The sequence below is a fragment of the Rhinopithecus roxellana genome, chromosome 10, assembly GCF_007565055.1.
Source record: "Rhinopithecus roxellana isolate Shanxi Qingling chromosome 10, ASM756505v1, whole genome shotgun sequence".
Taxonomy (NCBI): Eukaryota; Metazoa; Chordata; class Mammalia; order Primates; family Cercopithecidae; genus Rhinopithecus; species Rhinopithecus roxellana.
This window is the reverse complement of record NC_044558.1, coordinates 137,092,037-137,111,120: the sequence shown is the minus strand read 5'-3', so window position 1 is coordinate 137,111,120 and position 19,084 is coordinate 137,092,037. Positions and strand designations below refer to the sequence as shown.

The following is a 19,084-nucleotide window of genomic DNA, read 5'->3' as shown; positions in this document are numbered from 1 at the left end:
TTCAATCATGCAAGCAAATCTCATCTTTTTTTCCTCTTTCTTTTACCTCTTAAGAGAAGACTTACTACACTTCTTGTTACATTCATGTGTAGTATCCTTGAAGTAGACCAAACATATCTCTGTAGTTTGATAAAGTAAGATGGATGATTATCTTTAGGAAGTGCTGCTCTAAAACATTTGGATCTTCTCTAGGAGAGTGAGACTATGTGTACTTTTTTATGGCTCTTTCTCCTTATTAATTTTAGATTATAGATCAAAGGGACTGTCTTCTTTATGACAATTCCAAGTAGATAGATGAATCATGCATTTTGGTGAGTGTGACTTGCTTTGTGAAAAAGTAAAACATTTTGTCACTTTCTTAACAGAAAAGAAGTGATCATCCTGCTTTAGAAGACTTTGCCTGAGGGATATCTTCTTAACAGAAACATCTGAGCTATAGTCATAGGTAGAGATCCACTTCTCCCAGGCACGGATATTTCCTAGTTTCCTAGGAACAAAATGGTTTATGAAAATGTATCTGATTTATCCTTTTCCTTTCTTTCCTCCATTTCGTCAAAGCTAGATTCATTCATGGCTTTATTGTATGTTTAAATCCATCTTGGTTCTTACTTGAATCCTTAGAGAGGGAATAAAATGATTTAGTGCTCCTACTCTCTTCCGCACTGGGTCCCCTTATTAAGTTAGAGTTCTTGACCTAGAATTCTGTGGCATTACTTGTGCCACAGTCATCTCCATTTTGCCAGTCAAAACTGGATGTGGGCAAAGCATGATGCTTCAAAGCCCTGACACCTATGCAGTTGTCTATCCCTCTCCACCCACTACTCCAGACAGGTTCTCAGTACATGGCTGAGCTTTTACCCCGATGTTCTCTCTTGGTTCTCACAGTCACCCATCTAGTGCACCTCAGGCCCCGGCCTCCCTCTGAAGTCATGGGTGTCAGATGGGCGTCCTAAGTATACCTCACTCAAGCTCCCCTTTCTCCTGAGTCACTCCACTCGCTTTGATCTCAATGCACATGGACATATATCTCTTAGAGCAGAATCACTCTTGATTTTCCAAATCCATCTGCCTGAGTAAAACTAGAACAGATATGTTACAAGATGAAGTGATGATCACAGTGTTATATTCCTGAAAAATTCGTCACAAACAGTGGAATATTACAGAGAGAAACTTAGAACGATAACAAGTTAGGAATGTGTGTAGATTTAAAATTTAGAAGGTCTTTGACCCACTTTCCTGTTCACTTAGCTTATTCATTGAACCCCTGTGGTCACTAGAATGTGGATGCTCCTTCACTTTCCTTACTAAGAAGGGCAGTTTCATTGCAGTGTTTGATGTCGTATGTCAGAAGTGATTATTGTCCTCCCCTCAAGTTTTCTCAGATATAATATCGACTTACAAGTCAGTAACTAAGATCAGTCAAATAAATTATGTTTTATCCCACTGTGATCAGAGGACATGTATAGGTCCATTCTTTCAGAGGATGGGTGTCAAGATGAGTGGATGAGGCCAGGTGCAGTGGCTCATGCCTGTAATCCCAGCACTTTGGGAGGCTGAGCCAGGCAGATCACTTGAGGTCAGGAGTTCAAGACCAGCCTGGCCAACATGGTGGAAACTTGTCCCTACTAAAAAAATACAAAAATTAGTCGGGCATGATGGCACACATCTGTAATCCCAACTCGGGAGGCTGAGATGGGAGAATTGCTTGAACCCAGGAGGTGGAGGTTGCAGTGAGCTGAGATTGCACCACTGCACTTCAACCTTTAAAAAATTTTTTTTTTTTTAAGATGAGTGGATGAACTGTTTCAAACCATTCACACATGCATTCAGAGTACTTGACAAGAAATATGTCTTCTGTGCCATAGATCCTGTTGCATCCCTGTAGAGTGCAGAATGCAATCTTGTGCTTGCATTTATCTGGCAAAGTAAACCAATGGCACCCTCTGTTAGAGGTCCTCAGCAGTGTCTCACTTGGCCACCTCCAGTTGCTGGGATGTATCTGCTGTCAGTGTTTCTGCTATGAAATCAGATGGTAGAGAAAGCTGAAATTTCTCCCCACACTTAGCATTAACTTTGGATACCAACGTCACCTGGACTGTGGGAAGAGGGCAGGCTTTGGAGTGACTCAGACCTCAGTTTGAAACCCTTGCTCCTTACTGATTGGATCAACTAAGAGAAGTCTCTCATGCTCTGTGGCCCTCAATTTCCTCACCTACAACAATGGGGATAATTATACCTACTTTGTAATACTATCATGAGATTTCAGTGGGCCCATTTAAGTCAAGTGTCTGGCATATCGTATGTGCTGGAAAGATATTTGTTTTTCCTCCATCCTGTACCACTTGCAACTTACTGGGTGGCCCCCTGCCCCATCTATGTGAAACACACATATAATAATTTATAAGTTAAACTGGACTTTAGAAGATGTCTTGGCTTACAGCTCTCCTCCATCTCTCTAGTCTTCGTCATACTTTTTAAATTCAATGCATAGCTTTCTAATGCCTTTTCCATTTTTGTTCAGAACCACAGAAATGAAGAAAGTTCATTTCTGACTTTTTCTATGTCATCATAAATTCCTGTAACAGTTGCATTCTAATCAGGAGAATATTTCTTCACCAACATTTTTCTAATTTACTTAATTCCCTTATCTCCTCACTAGTGCTTGCTTAATTTAAAGTGAATAGAAATTTTTGCACTGGACTGATATTTTTCAATAAAGCGCCTTCTAAAAGTTTTTTGCTTTTATTTTTTAAACACTTAAGCAGAATATAACTTACATTTCCAAGTAAAGTTAGGAATTAGTTTATTCTCAATTAGAGTAAAGCAATCCGAGAACCTCATGATTCTTCCTCACTTAACTCTGAAAGGTAATTGCTGTTGTGAGATAAGATGTTTTAATCTCAGGAACTGGTGTTTGCAAGAAGGATCAGACTGTTGATTAAAAACAAATCAAACAAAAGGCTGTGCAAAAAAAAAAAAAAAAAATTAAGTTCCGAACCAAAGACCAGAAATCTAAAATGTCAGTTTATAAATCCTCTGATTTTAATCGGTCTTTGGTGCTCTGTTCATTAGTGCATCTGGCAGTGCCTCTTGGCAAAGAAGGTTTGGCATGGTTTTGAAAAAGCAGTGTTTAAATTGGCTTGGGGAAGACATGAAGTATACAAGTCTGCTTTTGTCTCTGAGGGCGTATTTCTTCATTCATTTCCCCTTTTAAAAATTTACTCCCTGTGCATTTATGAGTAAATTTTAGAGCTCATGAAAGTGAGGAAATGATATCACCAGCCTGAGCCAACTAGAGAGTGTGAGCTGGCAGCTCTACTGTTGAGATCCCGAACCTGAGACATTTTCTATCCCAACTCAGTGTATCACATTATTTTCAGACAAGAGGAAAAAAATGTAAATGGCACCTTTCCATATCTACATTTCAGATGTGGGCTGTGCTCATGTCACAAGAGGACTGTCCCTAAACGTCTCACAGTGTGGCCTTGTGACCACTGGGGCCTGAATCAGGGTCCCTCTCACCAAGGTGTGTGGCTGCTGTAACAGGCTCTGAGAATCGGCTTTAACTTTCCTTACTCTTTTTACCCATAAGACTGCCGCAGGATTCCCTTTGTCCCCACATTATAGTGATGGAGCTCAGATTCTAGATCTTGTTTGAGTCATAAGAAGTGGTCTGTTGCATTTAATCATTGTCATAGCAGTAAACACTCAAAACTTCCTCTTCTCCAGCTACTGAGAGATTGGTTTCAACCCCATTTGCCAGATAACAGAGCTCTCTCAGATTGACGTTGGTCTTTACTATTTCGATATAACATTTAAAATTTTTTATAGCCTCAGTGGCCTTAAACAGTGTGCTTTGCTCAAGGGCTGAAACATAATGCAAAGAGCGTGATGTACAGGACCAAGCCAGGGGTGTGCTGGAGCCGGCTCCTAGCAGCTCACACCAGCCCGAGCTCTGATCCTTTTTTGGAGTCCACAGTTCTCCCCTGTCCCCATGTTCTCACTCTGCTGGTCAATCCACCAGAGTCCTGGCAGGAAACACATGGTGCGGTCAGTAAGGTGATTGAAGAGAGTTTATGAAAGGACCATGTGCAATGATATGGGTAGTATTAGAGAAGCCACATGCAATGGTGACACCTACCAGATGGCTTGAAGGGGTGGAGGGGGGGAACAGCCACCCAGCACCTGCTGAGAGCTGTTGCCATGGAGAGAAATCCAACGGAAGCTGTGCCTGTAGATAGGTGAGCCTGGCCACTGCCAGAGTTGGGGGTGGGAGAGGCTATTAAAATTTAAATGAAAGCAGACACAGCAGTGAAATCCAGGTAGGCAACAGGGCAGCTTAGGGCTCAGTGCAGCTTCCCAGAGGGAGTGAGATAAAGGTGCATTTGTGCAGAGCTCAGGCAGAATCCAGTTGTTCAAAAACAGCCAGGCGCTTTCTGTTCCTCTAGCTTTGCATGGCCCATGCTGGTCTTGAAAGCGTTCTTCTTGGCTTCTGAGTTAGAATGTTGAAGATGCAGTCAGTTTCCTATCCATCAGATGCAGTCTGTATTATCTTCAAACTTGATAGCCTCAGTAAACGTAAGGGCTTTTGTGGATTCAAAGTTCACAATATTTTAAATAAACCTGAGACCTGGATTTGCTCAAATGGAGGCTGACAGTTACGTTTCCTGTAGATAGCAGTAGGGGTGTTGTGCCAGGAATCTAGATAAATTTAAATATGCATTGGTGACTACCATCAAGGAATCCATAGTCTAACAGAGGAAGTAGACCCAAAAACAGATATAAAAAGGAGAGCCTAATAAGTATTCAGCCATACTAGCTGTCATCCCGGCAAATGCCTTAACCCCAGGGCTGAAGAGGGGAGCTTTACTGTCATCAGCTTCCCCGTGGATTGATAAATTGGAGGCAGACAGCTAGATCCTAGAGCTGCCAAATAAATCCTTAGGATTGAAATATAGCTGTGCAATACTTAGAATCATGTGAACACACTTGTGCCCTAAATGCAATGTACCATTTCTCTGAAACTTGGTTAGAGGTGAGAAAAAAATAGTAATAATGACAATAATTACTATAATAAGCCTATTTTCCACTTCTCTGGAAGGGAACAGCCTGCAGTGTGTATCGTCTGTGTTGAACGGGGCAGGAAGAAACCCTGTTTTTATTAACACCCACACACTGCTGGCCAGGGTGCATACATGTGTATCAAAGTGTGTGTGCACACATGCACGCGCACATGTCTTTGTCTGTGAACTGCACTTTGAAAGATGAACTGAAAGTATGAAGAGGAGGGGCTAAACCGGAAGCTACTAGGCCAGACAGGTTCAGTAGCTGGATTTCCTCTGAGGCAATTTACAGCTCCGAGAAAAGCCTTGCTCTTCCCTTAGCTGCTTGGCCTGATGTGTGTTTGTGCCGATGGTGACTGAGCGACCCTCTCAGCACCCCCGGCTGGGTGTTAAGACAGGATTTTCACCTCCTTTCAGCTCAGGGGGATGCTTTTCTCTCTTCTTCCCAACCAGAAAAGAAAAATCAAACCTAACGCCTATAATAGCAAATCTATCACACATTTTTCCTACAGATATAACAGGTATATAGGTATCAATTCCTTTTCTTTTGTCTAGTTCATCACCAAATTAAAGCTCAGAGAAGTGAATTATTTTGTCTGAAGCTGCAGTTAATAAGATGTCATGTATTATAATGGCTGTATTATTTGCTGTCCTAATTCTCATATCTCTTCCCTCCCTAGTATCTTTGGGAATAAGTGAATTTCCCTTTGTTCTTTGTGCTAAAAAGGGATGCCCATGTGTACTTTGGAAAATGCCATGAATTTCCTCTTTTTTCTCCTCGTACTTTGTTAGGGTGTCATCTGAATCTAGTAGGCTAAAAGAAGCTACAAATTATTTAGCCAATTTTGTCACATCAATGATCCACGGGATATAGAATCGGGTTCCCTCCTAGTCTGTCTCATTCTGGAAAATTTAGCCATGTCCATGAAGCACTTTTTTCCCAACTTTACAACTCTCTGCTTGGCAGATTGACTTGTTATTCAAATAAGTATGTTGTTCTTGAATATTTTTAATCTCTCTAGACTGAATGGGGATGAGGAAAGACAAAGAGTACTGTCATCCATTTAATTTGAAAATAGACATTTTTTCGTGAGTATTAATTTTCTCAAAATGAAATAAAATAATGAAACTTTATTGAGTTTAGGCACTGCGCCACTGTCTTCAATTTCCTGTTTTAAAACAAAGGAAAACACCCCACAAGATTAGCAGGATAGGGTGGCAGGCTATGTGTAAGCTCACAGCTCACAACTCCCAAAAAATGGACTTCAGGTTCTCAAGACATCTTTGTAATGACCCAACTGCATTCAACGCTCAGGCATACTTGCCTCCCTTTATAGTTGAGGTACCTTGAGGATGGAAGGGATAATACTGCCTGTCCAAGTACCATTGGTGTATTAGTGGCAGGGTCACTACCTGAGTCTGGACGTGGACCCTGAACACTCACTCACTTTTCTTTCTATGCATAAGGGACCCTTTAGTCACTGCCTTTAGGTGAAGGTCAGTTCCATAGCAAAATGTGCAAAGCGCTCATTATCTGCCACCTGCTGACATGTCCAGTCTTATTCCGTGCTTTGTACATTACATATCTTCTCCCAAGAATGTGTCTAGCTGTGACCACCCCTCACTCCCAAATTTGTCTTCCTTGTAGACATTTATTGATATTTCAAGCCCAGATGTCACCTCCACCAAAAAGCCCTCTCTGCCTACTCCCCTTCTTCTACCCAGTTTTTTCCTCTGTATACTGCCTGATACATTTATTCACTTAATTGATTTATTCAGCAAATACTCACACTGGGAACTGAGCTAAGCACAAGTCGTGCGCCAGTGAACACAAGTGACAAGTGCTCTATGCTCATGGAGCTCACATTCTGGTGAGGCAGACAGACAATAAAGGCAGTAAACACCCAGTTACACATGTAATTACAACTAGAATGAGGTCATGAAGGAAATAAAGACTGTGCTGGGTCTGAAGAACCTGGTGGAGGAACAGATGAACACATAGCCCTGTGGCTTTTCCATGTGCACATCAGACTTCTGGGGAAGGCTGATTGCTCCTTGACTTTTCCCCCCATCTCCACATCCCCCGCAGTGATCAGTGCCATGGGCATCCTGCTCACTACAGGTCTCGGTGAGTGAGGGGAAGGCAGGGAGGTTGGCTGTGCTCCCAGCTGACACCCACGACTGAGATGAAGGCGCCTCCCAACCTGGTCCAACCTGGGTGAAAGAACCAGACTCAGTCTCAAAAAAAAAAAAAAAAAAAGAAGTGAACACACACCATAGTGAGGAAGGTGCCTTGCTTGGCAGGGTAAGAAGGTGTGATGCTGGGGATATAAAGAGAAGCCTCTTTCAGATCCCCAGTGAGGGCTGTTTCCCAATAACCTTGATGAGGGGCCGTGAGGTGGCTCGTTGGGTAAAACGGTATCTAGGAACATGGATAACAGCCTGATCATTGTTCTGTCTATACCTGCACTCTTAATTCTTAGGATGAATTACCAGGGTGTATTACATTCTCTTTAGAAACTTCTTTGGGAAGACATGTGAATAATTTTGTAAAAGGTATTTTAGCTTTCGAAGCATGAAAAGAAGTGATCAACTATCTCTATAAAAGTGCACCTATAAAAAGGGAATAGCAACATACTATTCAATAACAAGCTCAGAGTAAATGAGGAACATTTGACAAGACATTGGTTCTTTGGGATCTGTTTTCAATTATAAGAAGAAATACTTGCTCTTGATATGCAGGATTCTTGTGAAGATTTTTTAAAAATGATGTACTTTAAGGTAATGCTTATATAGTGTTGGTGGGAATGAAAATTAGTTCAGCCACTGCAGAAATAAGTTTGGGGATTTTTCATTAAATTAAAAATAGAACTACCATTCAACCCAGCAATCCCACTACTGGGTATATGCCCAAAGGAAAATCATTCTACCAAAAAGATGTCTGCACTTACGTGTTTATCACAGCACTTTTCACAATAGCAAAGACATGGAATCAACCTAGATGCTCATCAACAGTGGATTGGATAAGGAAATTGTAATACATATGCACCATGAAATACTAAGTAGCCATAAAAAAGAACAAAATCATGTCTTTTACTGCAACATGGAGGCCGTTAGAGGCCATTATCCTGAGCAAATTAACACAGAAACAGAAAACCAAATACCACATATTTTCACTTATAAGTGGGAGCTAAACCTTGGGTACAGACAGACATAAAGATGGGAACAATAGACTTTGGAGACTCCAAAAGGAGAGAGGGGAAAGGGAGGCAAGGGCTGAAACACTTCCTATTGGGTATTATATTCACTCTCTGGGTGACAGAAATAATAGAAGCCTAAACCTCAGCATCACATAATATACCCTTGTAGTAAACCTGCACATGTACCCCAAATTGAAAATAAAAATTTAAATGTATATGAATAAATAAACTATACAGTTTAAATTCTCAAATTGAAGTGTACTTTCTAAACTCAAAGTATAGTCTAAATTAGAAAGATAGCTTGCAGCTTTTAAATAAAATGAATTCATTCGTTTTTTCTTTACCCTTTTTGGTCAGTTTTCGTAGATCACAAGTTGAAGATTTGTTGCATAATCTATTTTTTTCTTCCTTTAAATTCTGGTTCCTTTAGGTCAAAATGAGATCATTACTTATAGACCCATTAATTATTTAAGGGCAACTGTCCAATCATATGAAATCACTCTCAGAAATTATATTACCCTATATGTTTTAGTCAGTAAAACAACGATTTTAATAACATCAAGGTGACAAGTATCTCAAGATGTTTAAAATCTTTATACTTTGTATAGTTAAACTATTTGTAGCTTTTATTAGGGAATTATATTTATATTTATGAAATTCTTTTACTTATTCTTTTCCAATTATTAAAAGTAATAGACTTTAAAATGCTTAAAGGAAACATTGCAAGTTGAAATATGGACAGTCTATTTGGTTTTTTTCTTAAACTTAAAAAATATATATTCTCCAGTACATTAAGATCTGTTTTAAATATAATTCTCTTCAAATATGTCTATACCATAAGTACACATGGAAATATAAATGAGTTTTTACAATGTCATTGCAACATATTATCAGTAATAAACACAAGTTTTTTTTTCTGTTAATTGTAAGTGACAGAACAATCTTTGCAAATAAATATATATAATAACAGAGGAAGTTCTTTGTCAATTTAATGAATTATTATAATGATTTTTTATTCAAAAAAATCGATGGAGTAAATACTTGCTTGCCAGCCTAATTTGAGAGGTGTGAAGGTACGCTACAATTCAAATGATTCTCTCTCTATTGGCGTCCCAAATTTTATCATTAGTATTTGATTTTCTTGATGTTAAACTTTGCTTCTCCTGGTGAATTTTTTAAAGAAAATACATTATATTTTGGGAAGAAATAATTAAATTCTCTGCAGTGCCTTACTGTGTTTGATTTTAGCCAGCTTCTTTGCTCTTTGAGAATAGGGTGTCTGGAAAGACAAGGTTTCTGAATGGAGCCAGAACCCAGAAGTAGGGCTGCTCCAAAGCCAGCCCTAAACAACAAATAGTGGTCACTGACTGTATTGTGCCAATATCCATGTTTCTGGGTGGCAAATGTGTGTCGGGGTACATGTGTGTGTTTTGACACGCCAGCCATTTTAGCCTGTTGGCTTTCTCTGTTAAATTCAGCACACCGGTCAATAGGTTTATATTGGTCTAATTTATTCATTTCTTCATTGAGAACCTGAAAATGAAGGAGATGGTTAAATGCTGCCTGATGTGGAATTCAACAGAAGTTAATGTATCCTTCACTATTGTGTGTTTCAGAGATTGGAGCACAAGGAGGTTTTAGTCGGCTTGTTGTTCCTGGTGTTCCCGTTCATTCCAGCCAGCAATCTCTTCTTCAGGGTGGGTTTTGTGGTGGCGGAGAGAGTCCTTTACATGCCTAGGTAACTATTGCACGTGACTTCCTCCTATGAGACCTGCCCTCTGTCACCAGCATTGATAGTTCCAGAGAGACAGTCTTTTATGTGCAGACCATTAGATTCGCATGGGACAAGGGATGTTATTACTTCAGCTTTAAAAACAGCCACACAGAAGGTTGGATGAGAGCAAATGTCCACACGTGTACTCTTGTTTACAGTGGTTTAGCTTCAGTTGCAAACTTTATAGTTTAAATGTGAAATATTGACTTGAGTGTATTCAGGATTTTAGTAGCAATCATTTATCACTGCATCTATGTCTAAATGTGTGTTATTAAACATAGTTATAATACTTTTCTAGAAATACTTTTTGACTTGCATGAAAGTACGATGTTCAGTAGCATGATTGTAGTTAACTTCTTTCATTTGCTCTTTTTTCAATTTAAAAATGGAAGCAATCTCAGGAAAATTTGTCCTTGGGAAAAGAACAACGATTTAAAAACTAGAAAGGACATTCAAATGTGTGTGATTACATAATGCCACTTAGCTCTGAATGTCTGAACTGTTCTGAAGCTTGTCTGTTCTCTTGTCTTATTCAAATGTCATTGTTCCAAGGCCACTTTTCTTTTCAGATGCTTGAAAATTCACTGAATCAGGAGACCAAGTCTTGGTTCCACCACTTATTGGTTGACTCACCTTGAACAAGACACAAAGCTTTTTTTACTCCCAGATTTTCTCATTTTTACAGTGGAGATTTTAGTAAACTTGCTAAAATTAACATTTTGGTTTATGATATTGCCTTTTAGGAAATCTCATTCTTCTTCTATAAGTATGAGCTTTCCTAAAAGGTAGTATCATAAACCAAAATGTTATGAGGAAATGAGTATTTTTTACTTATGGTATTGTACTAGAAATTTTAAAACACATATCATTAGAAATGAATTTCATAATCTTTGATTCCTTCAAACCAAATACCTAACAGCTTTCTTACGACTTTGCAGCATGTGGTTTTGACTCAGTTAAGGGGAAAGCAGCCCTTAATCGTTTACTGTGTCTTCAGCCCAGTTTGGAAAGGAGATGAGTGCTTGATAAATACTATTCAATAAGAACAAAAATACAACACAATTCTTTATATTCTACATGGTTTAAGATAAGAGTCTTGTGAAGGCTTGCCAATAATAAGGAATATACCTGTAGTATAGAAGGCCAAAAAGTGGCATCAATCTGTGTTCTAGATATGTTTTTGCTTAGACCAGTTGAATATATCTTAGCTCTTCTTTGTAGTACTGATGATTCCAAGTGGAATCATTCTTCATTTGATAGATATTCATACAGCCTCTCTGCCGTAAATGCTCTACTAAAATCTAAAGCTATAAAAATAAGTGAATCTCAGTGTCTGCCCTCAAAGAGTTAACTGCCAATTAACAAAATGGAATAGCTCACATTAAGCATTTAATAGGTCTTAATATTTTATAAATACTATTGTATTCATTAATGCTATTTTATCATTAATTACATTGAAACTTTTATTGCATTTTTGTTATATTTCAGTCACTATTCTAAGCATGTTATATTCTTTATGTCAAGTAATTCACACTGTAGTAGTGGGTCACAGCCTGCCCCTGAAGTCAGAGGGCCTGCATTCAAATTCTGGCTTAAACATGATCATGATTCCTCTAAGCTTGTTTTCTCATCTGTATAAAATGGGAATAGTAATAGCACCCAACTCAATGACATATTGTGATCATCAAATGAAATCATTATAGGGCCGGCTGCAGTAGCTCATGCCCCAGCACTTTGGAAGGCTGATGCCTGTAGATCACTTGAGCCCAGGAGTTTGAGGCCAGGCTGGGCAGCATGGTGAGACCCTGTCTCTACAAAAAATACAAAAAATTATCCAGATGTAGTGGGAAGTGCCTGTGGTCCCAGCTACTCAGGAGACTAAGGTGGGGGACCTCTTGAGCCCAGAAGGTTGAGGATGTAGTGAACCATGATCATGCCACTGCACTCCAGCCTCGGTGACAGAACCATGATTGTGCCTCTGCACTCCAGCCTGAGTGACAGAACCGGACCCTGTCTCAGAAAAAATAAATTTAAAAACATGAGATCATTATATATAAAACTTTGAAAGTATTTTGCATTATATATGGTCAATAAATACTAAGTATTTTTATTGTTGATATCAGTTCCCTGAGGTAGCCGATAACATTATTGCCATTTTATAAAAATAAAACTTGGGCTCTGAGAGTTTAGTTAACTTGCCCCAATTGGTATAGCTGATGAGTGGCAGAGCTGGAACACACATCCCTGTCTACTACAGATCTCTTACCTTCCAGACTATGTTGCTTCCCCGATAGGAACATCTTAGTGTTCTTCTCAATTACAAAATAAGAAGAAAATCTAAACATAGTGAAGGACTTTCAACTCAACTCACGTGGTAATCAAGCTTCCATACTTCTAAGAGCCCTAATATCTAGTTCTTCAGGAGCTTGGGGTTCTGGGTGACAAAGATTTGGGTGACAAAGATTTGTAAGCTCAGCAAAGTGTCATCTAGTGTAGATACAGGAGAATAATTTGTGAGGAAATAAAGGCAGTGTGAAGGGCTGGAATTTTTTTTTTTTTTTTTTTTTTTTTTTTTTTTTTTTTTTGAGACGGAGTCTCCCTCAGTCGCCCAGGCTGGAGTTCAGTGGCGCGATCTCGGCTCACTGCAAGCTCCGCCTCCCGGGTTCACGCCATTCTCCTGCCTCAGCCTCCCAAGTAGCTGGGACTACAGGCACCCGCCACCACGCCCGGCTAATTTTTGGCATTTTTAGTAGAGACGGGGTTTCACCATGTTAGCCAGGATGGTCTCAATCTCCTGACCTTGTGATCCACCCGCCTCGGCCTCCCAAAGTGCTGGGATTACAGGCGTGAGCCACCGCGCCCGGCCAGGGCTGGAATTTTTAAGTAGACGTTTAAATTTGATTCTTCTGGAAGAGACCTTAGGTAAATGTTATGGAAGCTCATAGTATTGTCGCCAACCCTTTGTGGGGTATCTTATTGTAAGGGGTCCTATTGCCCGGGCAGTATGTCCTCCAACCCCCAGAATCATGCCAGCTCCGGCCCTTCCCAGGCTGCTGTATCTTAAATAGACCTTTCTATGACTCCAGTTTATTTTTTCCTAGGAATAAAATGCCCCTTTTCCTCTAGGAATAAGCTGATTTGGGTTAAAATAAAAGTGCTGAATACAAAGAAAGCATCAATATTACCAACAGCAAGTGCCTGCCTCATGGAACCAATCTTGGTTTTGCTTCATTTGCAAATTCAGTAAAGAGGCACCCAAAATAAATTTCAGTAAACCAGTTTTCATTAAAAAGATGACTTTTCCTACATCTATGCCTTGCAGCATTGTCACTAAGTCACCTTTTTCTGAGTGTTTCTCTTTACGGCTTAGTAAATCCTGGACTAACACATACCATTACTACGCCCAGCCAGGCTACTTTCCCCTTCCAGAGATGCCATCTCAGCAGATGCCAGAGCCACCTAAGCAGAGGGTGGAGGTGCTTTCCTGCCCCTTACAGGTGGTCTGGGGACTGATGAAAGGGTCAGGTCACTCAGCCAGGTTTACAGTCCTGACCTCATTTGAGAGTTTAACTTGGATTTCGGGAGACTGACACCAGAGGAATCTTAGGAATATTTGAATGGAATGCTGTACCTCTAATGAATCCATCTTTCTTCACAGTCATCATTGTAACTAAAACTGCAAGGGAGCTGTGTTCCTTTTGGCCCTGGATTCCACTGATATATAAAATTGTGCAATTGAGGTGGTCCAGGATGAGTTGGAAATTAAAGTCTGGGTAAGAAAACTTCTGTGTTGTGGCTTTAGAGAGTCTCTGATGACTTCATCAAGCCATTTTATAAATATTCACAGTTTTTTTTGAAAACAGGGGACTAGGAAAAGATTTTACCTACCAGTGATGAGCTGCTCCTGTCTCAATGGAGAATGACAAACAGTTGAGCTAAGAGTTTCTGAAATCTTCCCCAGAGCCACAGAGGATTTTACAGATGCTGTAGGCATCCCGTGGATGTGTCAGAACACTGGATAATGCCTGTCCCATTTAATAAACCTACATATAGGCATTGAGAATGGTAAGAACATATCCCAAATCTTTTTTTTTTTTAACACAGGAATCATATCTTCATGAATCTCCTTCCATCCTGACCTTGACAAGAAACAGCCATTTTTCCACAGTGTTAGTATCCAGGCTCTTTTGAGGGGGGAAAAAAATGTATACACACACACACACACACACACACACATATACATGTATATATATACACACACACACAAACATATACTATACATATATATACACACACATATACATATACATATATATGGTGTTCTCAATGACATCCTGAAAATACAGATCATCACTTTTATGCAAAAACTCTGTATTGTTTCAGAAACTTTAGTGAATAATAGGAAAATGAAGTCAAAGGTTCAATTGGTAATCTTTCTGAGGAAGGTGAACTTTCTACTCATCAAATGTTTGTTTCAAGCTATTATGAAGCCAAATCCTAGCTTTAGATGCTCACACATAAATTTCAATTTCACAGAAGTCATGTCCAACCTCACCGAAGCCCGGGTGAGTCCCTTCGATCCCACAGGGCTGATTTGACCATTTTATAAGAAAAGTGCAGAATGAGTCAGACCAACAGTGCTCTCTCATCCTCCGCCTTTATGCCTAACAATGAACAAGCCACTTAAATCTTGTGGCTTCTGTTCCTCCATATCAACCCAGAAAAGGTCTGAAATATCACCTTCCTCTCATTTGCACTTTGAAATCTGTGGATAAAAGGGACAGAAATAGGCTATCTGCTTAGCATTGCATTGCTTCAGGGTCAGAGTTTACCACCAAAAGAAATTGGAATAATCTTTTCTTCTGGTGACAAAGCCAGTTTTGTGGATCTCGTTTTTGAACAGGCAAGAGAGTTTGGGGCTGAAATCATTCTTTTATAGAAATTTTGATCTTTCATTTTTTTCCTAGCAGAAGCATATAATTTTATGGCTATCTTTTTTGTGTTTTATAAAAACCACATTAAACTGCTACAATCAACTAAAATTTCTTAGAATTGATGAAGCAGAAGTAGTTGATGACAGCTCTCAAAGTTACAGAAAGTGACTGAATATTCATTCACATGCCAGATTAAAGATGATTTATTCACTTCAGTGCCAAAGAGCAAATTCCTCTGCTACTTTAGGAAGACTTGAATGAGTAGAAGGGGGAAAAGAATGAATGGGAATAAGTGAAGGCAGAAACAATATTTTGGGATGCAACTGATCAAGAATGACTGAGAAAGAAATAAAAGGCATTCACATTGGAAAGGAAGAAGTTAAATTGTCTTTGTTTGCAGACAACATTAAACTTATGTACATAGGAAACCCTGAAAACTCCACTGAAAAACAGAATAAATGAATTCATTAACGTTGCAGGATACAAAATTAACTTACAAAAATCAGCAGCTATTCTATACATTAACAGCAAACTGTCTAAAAAAGAAAACAATCCCATTTGCAATAGCTACAAAAAAATGCTTAGGAATAAATTTAACGGAGGAAGTAAAAGATCTCGACACTGAAAGCTATAAAACATCAATGAAAGAAGTAGAAGAAATAAAATTCAATGAAAAAATTCAGTGAGAAATACAACTTTTTTGAGAAATCAAATTCAATGAAAGAAAAAGTTGGAAAGATATCCTGTGTTCATGGATTGCAGTAATCAATATTGTTAAAATGCCCAGAGTGATCTATAGATTCAGTGCGATCTTTATCAGAATGCCGTCTTGAAATCATATCTCTCAATTCAAAATGGAACTTTCAGTCTAACATGGATTACTATTGAAACAATTCTGTAGGATTTATTTCTCAGAATGCAAAAGGAGAAAAATTACCTCTGAAGTTACACTGCCTCTGTTACCTGATTTTGGGGATCCCTTCTCATGATCCATCTGTGTGTATTTGTATGCTTCTTTGGAGTTGCTAGAAAAGAGTGAGTCAGTTTTGCCAAATATTAATATCAACAGAGAAATCACAGAAACTTGCTTTAGCAAATACAATAGGAAGAAAGCTGAACTGGGACTCCACGCAGCCCTATCTGTTGCCCACTAGCTAGCCGTCTTGAAAGAATCATTGAATAGGGTCAGATTACTGTTTTTCTATTTGTAAAACCAGAATGTTGGCCTTGTTCTGTAGTTCCCAAATGCTGGTTTTCACTGGTTTGGAGATAAACTATGGAGTGAAAGGAGAAAGAAAGACAATCTGGTGAATTTTGCAAAAAGCTAAACATATGCAGTTTTATCAAACTATGAAATTTTATCTTTCCCATATTTCTGGTATTCTTGTCATGATGGTAAGAGCAGCAGGAGGTAGATGACCCTGCATCACTTCCTTCTTCCCCATTCGCCCCCATTTTCTGAGCGGAAATTTTACTGGTTTTAGAAATAGAACATTTTTATAACCCCTCTGCTACATGATCTCTAAGGTCCCTTGCCACTCCAAATTTTTACTGTTTTCTGATTCAGAATAGCTATCTAAAAAGGGTGTTTTTTTCCTCTTAAGCTTTATGCACTGCTTTTCCCTCACCCCCCCGCCCCCCCAACAATTTGTGGCATGTCTGTCTGTGTCTGGTCAGATTCAGTAGGATGGACCAGTGGAGACGGGAAGATGTGTGCCCTGAGGTGAGGCAGGAAAGGGAGGAAGTCCATCTGCCATGGGACAGGCTCTCTGGAGGGCCAGACAGGGGCCCTAGAAAGTGGTCAGGAAGCCTTGGTATGGAGCCTTCACTGCAACCACTGTGAGGTTGTGGGCTATCCTCATAAGCAGCAGGAACAGGTGATGCTTAGACGTTCACATGGACTGGCCGGGTAAGATGGCTCACACCTGTCATCCTAGCATTTTGCGAGGCTGAGGCAGGAGAATTGCTTGAGCTCAGGAGTTCAAGACCAGCCTGAGCAGTATAGTGAGACCTCATCTCAAAAAAAAAAAAAAAAAGTAAAAAGAAAAGAAAAGAAAAAAAGTTCACATGGACAAGTGGCCACTAGTAACATCAGGAGGAAATGAGGCCCTGCCCACTGAGAAGGGCAACACAAGAAATGTCAGATGGCTCTTTTCAAGAGATGATACTGCGGATGGCTTACCAAGAGAGGCAGCAGTCCCTGAAAACAGGTTAGATATTTGTCTGTACACAGTGAGACTTGGGGACTGAGCTGAAGCCTAATACCTAAGCAGGGGCCTCAGACCACAGTCATACTGCCCCAGAGGGTGAGTGGTGCTGAGTCTTTTATCTAAAGCCGTAGCTGGTAAGGATGGGATGAAGTTGACCCACAAATAACAAGTCACTTTAGATTTTGTCGAGGCCAAGTCACGAGAATAGTAGAAAGCCTGGGAGCCAGGCAGAGCCCAATATTCAGTCTTTTTGTTTTATGGCTTCATTCTTTGTTTGAAAGTCTCATAGTGCAATGCAGTAGAGGGGCAGGAAAAGCAGTGTAGGTTTGCCAATGAGCCACTCAACTCAAAACCTAGGAGAAAGGTTGATGCGCAGTTTTCAGTTAAGAGCTCAATGCACCAGCTTTGTGAGGATGTGTTGCTTATGTATAAATAGACATATGTGTTGGCTAAATAACCCAAGTCCACTCAGTTATTCTTTAGTTTCAGCCATGAATCCATTTTTGATGCAGTTTTATTATGGTCGTCTTAAAACATGATTCTCTTTTCATAGCAAGAGTTATGAAAGTTGAGGGAGAAAGGCTGTGCATTTTTACATTAGGGGACAATGATGTGAGATCACCATGTGATCTGAAGACAAAGAGTGAAATAAAACTTAATGATACCATTGGAAGGGTATCTGTGGCAAAATCCAAAGTTTGGGTAACGAAAAGTGAAGTCAGCCGGGCATGGCGGCTCATGCCTATAATCCCAGCACTTTGAGAGGCTGAACAGGGTGAACCACTTGAGATCAGGAGTTCAAGACCAGCCTGGTCAACATGGCAAAACCCTGTCTCTACTAAAAATACAAAAATTATCCAGGTGTGGTGGCACATGCCTGTAATCCCAGATACTGGGAGGTTGGGGCCAGAGAATTGCTTGAACCCAGGAGGTAGAGGTTGCAGTGAGCTGAGATGGTGCCACTGCACTCCAGCCTGGGTGACAGAGTGAGACTCCATCTCAAAAAAAAATACAGAAAAGTAAACTAAGGAAGTCCTTTTTTAATCTCAGTGAAGTATTCTAACATTCTTAAATATGGTATCTTCCATGTTACTCGCCACAATGTAAAAGAAAGCTGAGTCTGTCAAGCTTTCCTGTTTTCCTCTCTTGCTATTCCTCCCCATGTCTCCAGTCCTCAATGGGACAAAGCCTTAATGTCAAGCAGTCAAAGACTCTCTGCTGGTTTATTAATCTACAAAGGGGTTCAAAACTTGATTAAAGTTCTACTTCAGAATACTATGGGATAAGACTAAAAAGATTTTAACTTGAATGTGTTTGTGCCTGTGCTCTTCCTGTGCCAGCATGAACTACTCCATCCTGGGACCTGAAGGCAGAAGTGGATGTGAGAACTAGGAGTTAAGTCTCGTCCAGAGAGGGCTGCTCTTGAGGGCAGTGCCCAGGAAGGGAGGGACCTGGGACTGCACCAGACTGGTGGTCAATCATCAAGGACTATGAGGCAGTGCTATGGGAAGGTTGTGACCAGGAAGGGAAGCAGGAGGACTTTGTTGAGGGGTTCTACTAAATGTTTAGTCAAAGCAGAGATTGTAGATCACAGACCAATACAACATTAGAGCAGAGCAATGGCTAGAATGAAGTGAGCAGAGAGTAGGTCAGGGTGCCTGTGGGCTGGAGATCCACTGACCAATATGTTGTGCTCAATCAAAGTGCAGAGAAGTTTGAACAGTTAATTATCAGACTGGAATTCTGCCCTTAATATTACCAAACTCTGTTAGTTATAAAAGATGAATGTTTGTGTCTGTTAAGCCCTAAGTGGTGAATAGCAGATGTCTTGGAAATCAGGATTTGAAAGTAAAATTTAGTGTAAAGTGTAATTTAGATTCAGATGAGACTGAATACAATAATA

At 39.9% G+C, this 19,084-nt stretch overlaps 1 protein-coding gene across 3 annotated transcripts in view; it reads left to right on the top strand.

The window, feature by feature from the left end:
* Window positions 1-19,084, top strand: part of TMTC1 (transmembrane O-mannosyltransferase targeting cadherins 1) — a 289,708-nt gene that overhangs the window by 167,568 nt on the left and 103,056 nt on the right. For all 3 annotated transcript variants that reach the window (XM_030938685.1, XM_030938684.1, XM_030938683.1), the window contains one exon: window positions 9,880-10,001. In XM_030938685.1, coding sequence (XP_030794545.1) covers window positions 9,880-10,001 — 122 coding nt within the window. The remainder of the gene's footprint in view (window positions 1-9,879; window positions 10,002-19,084) is intronic.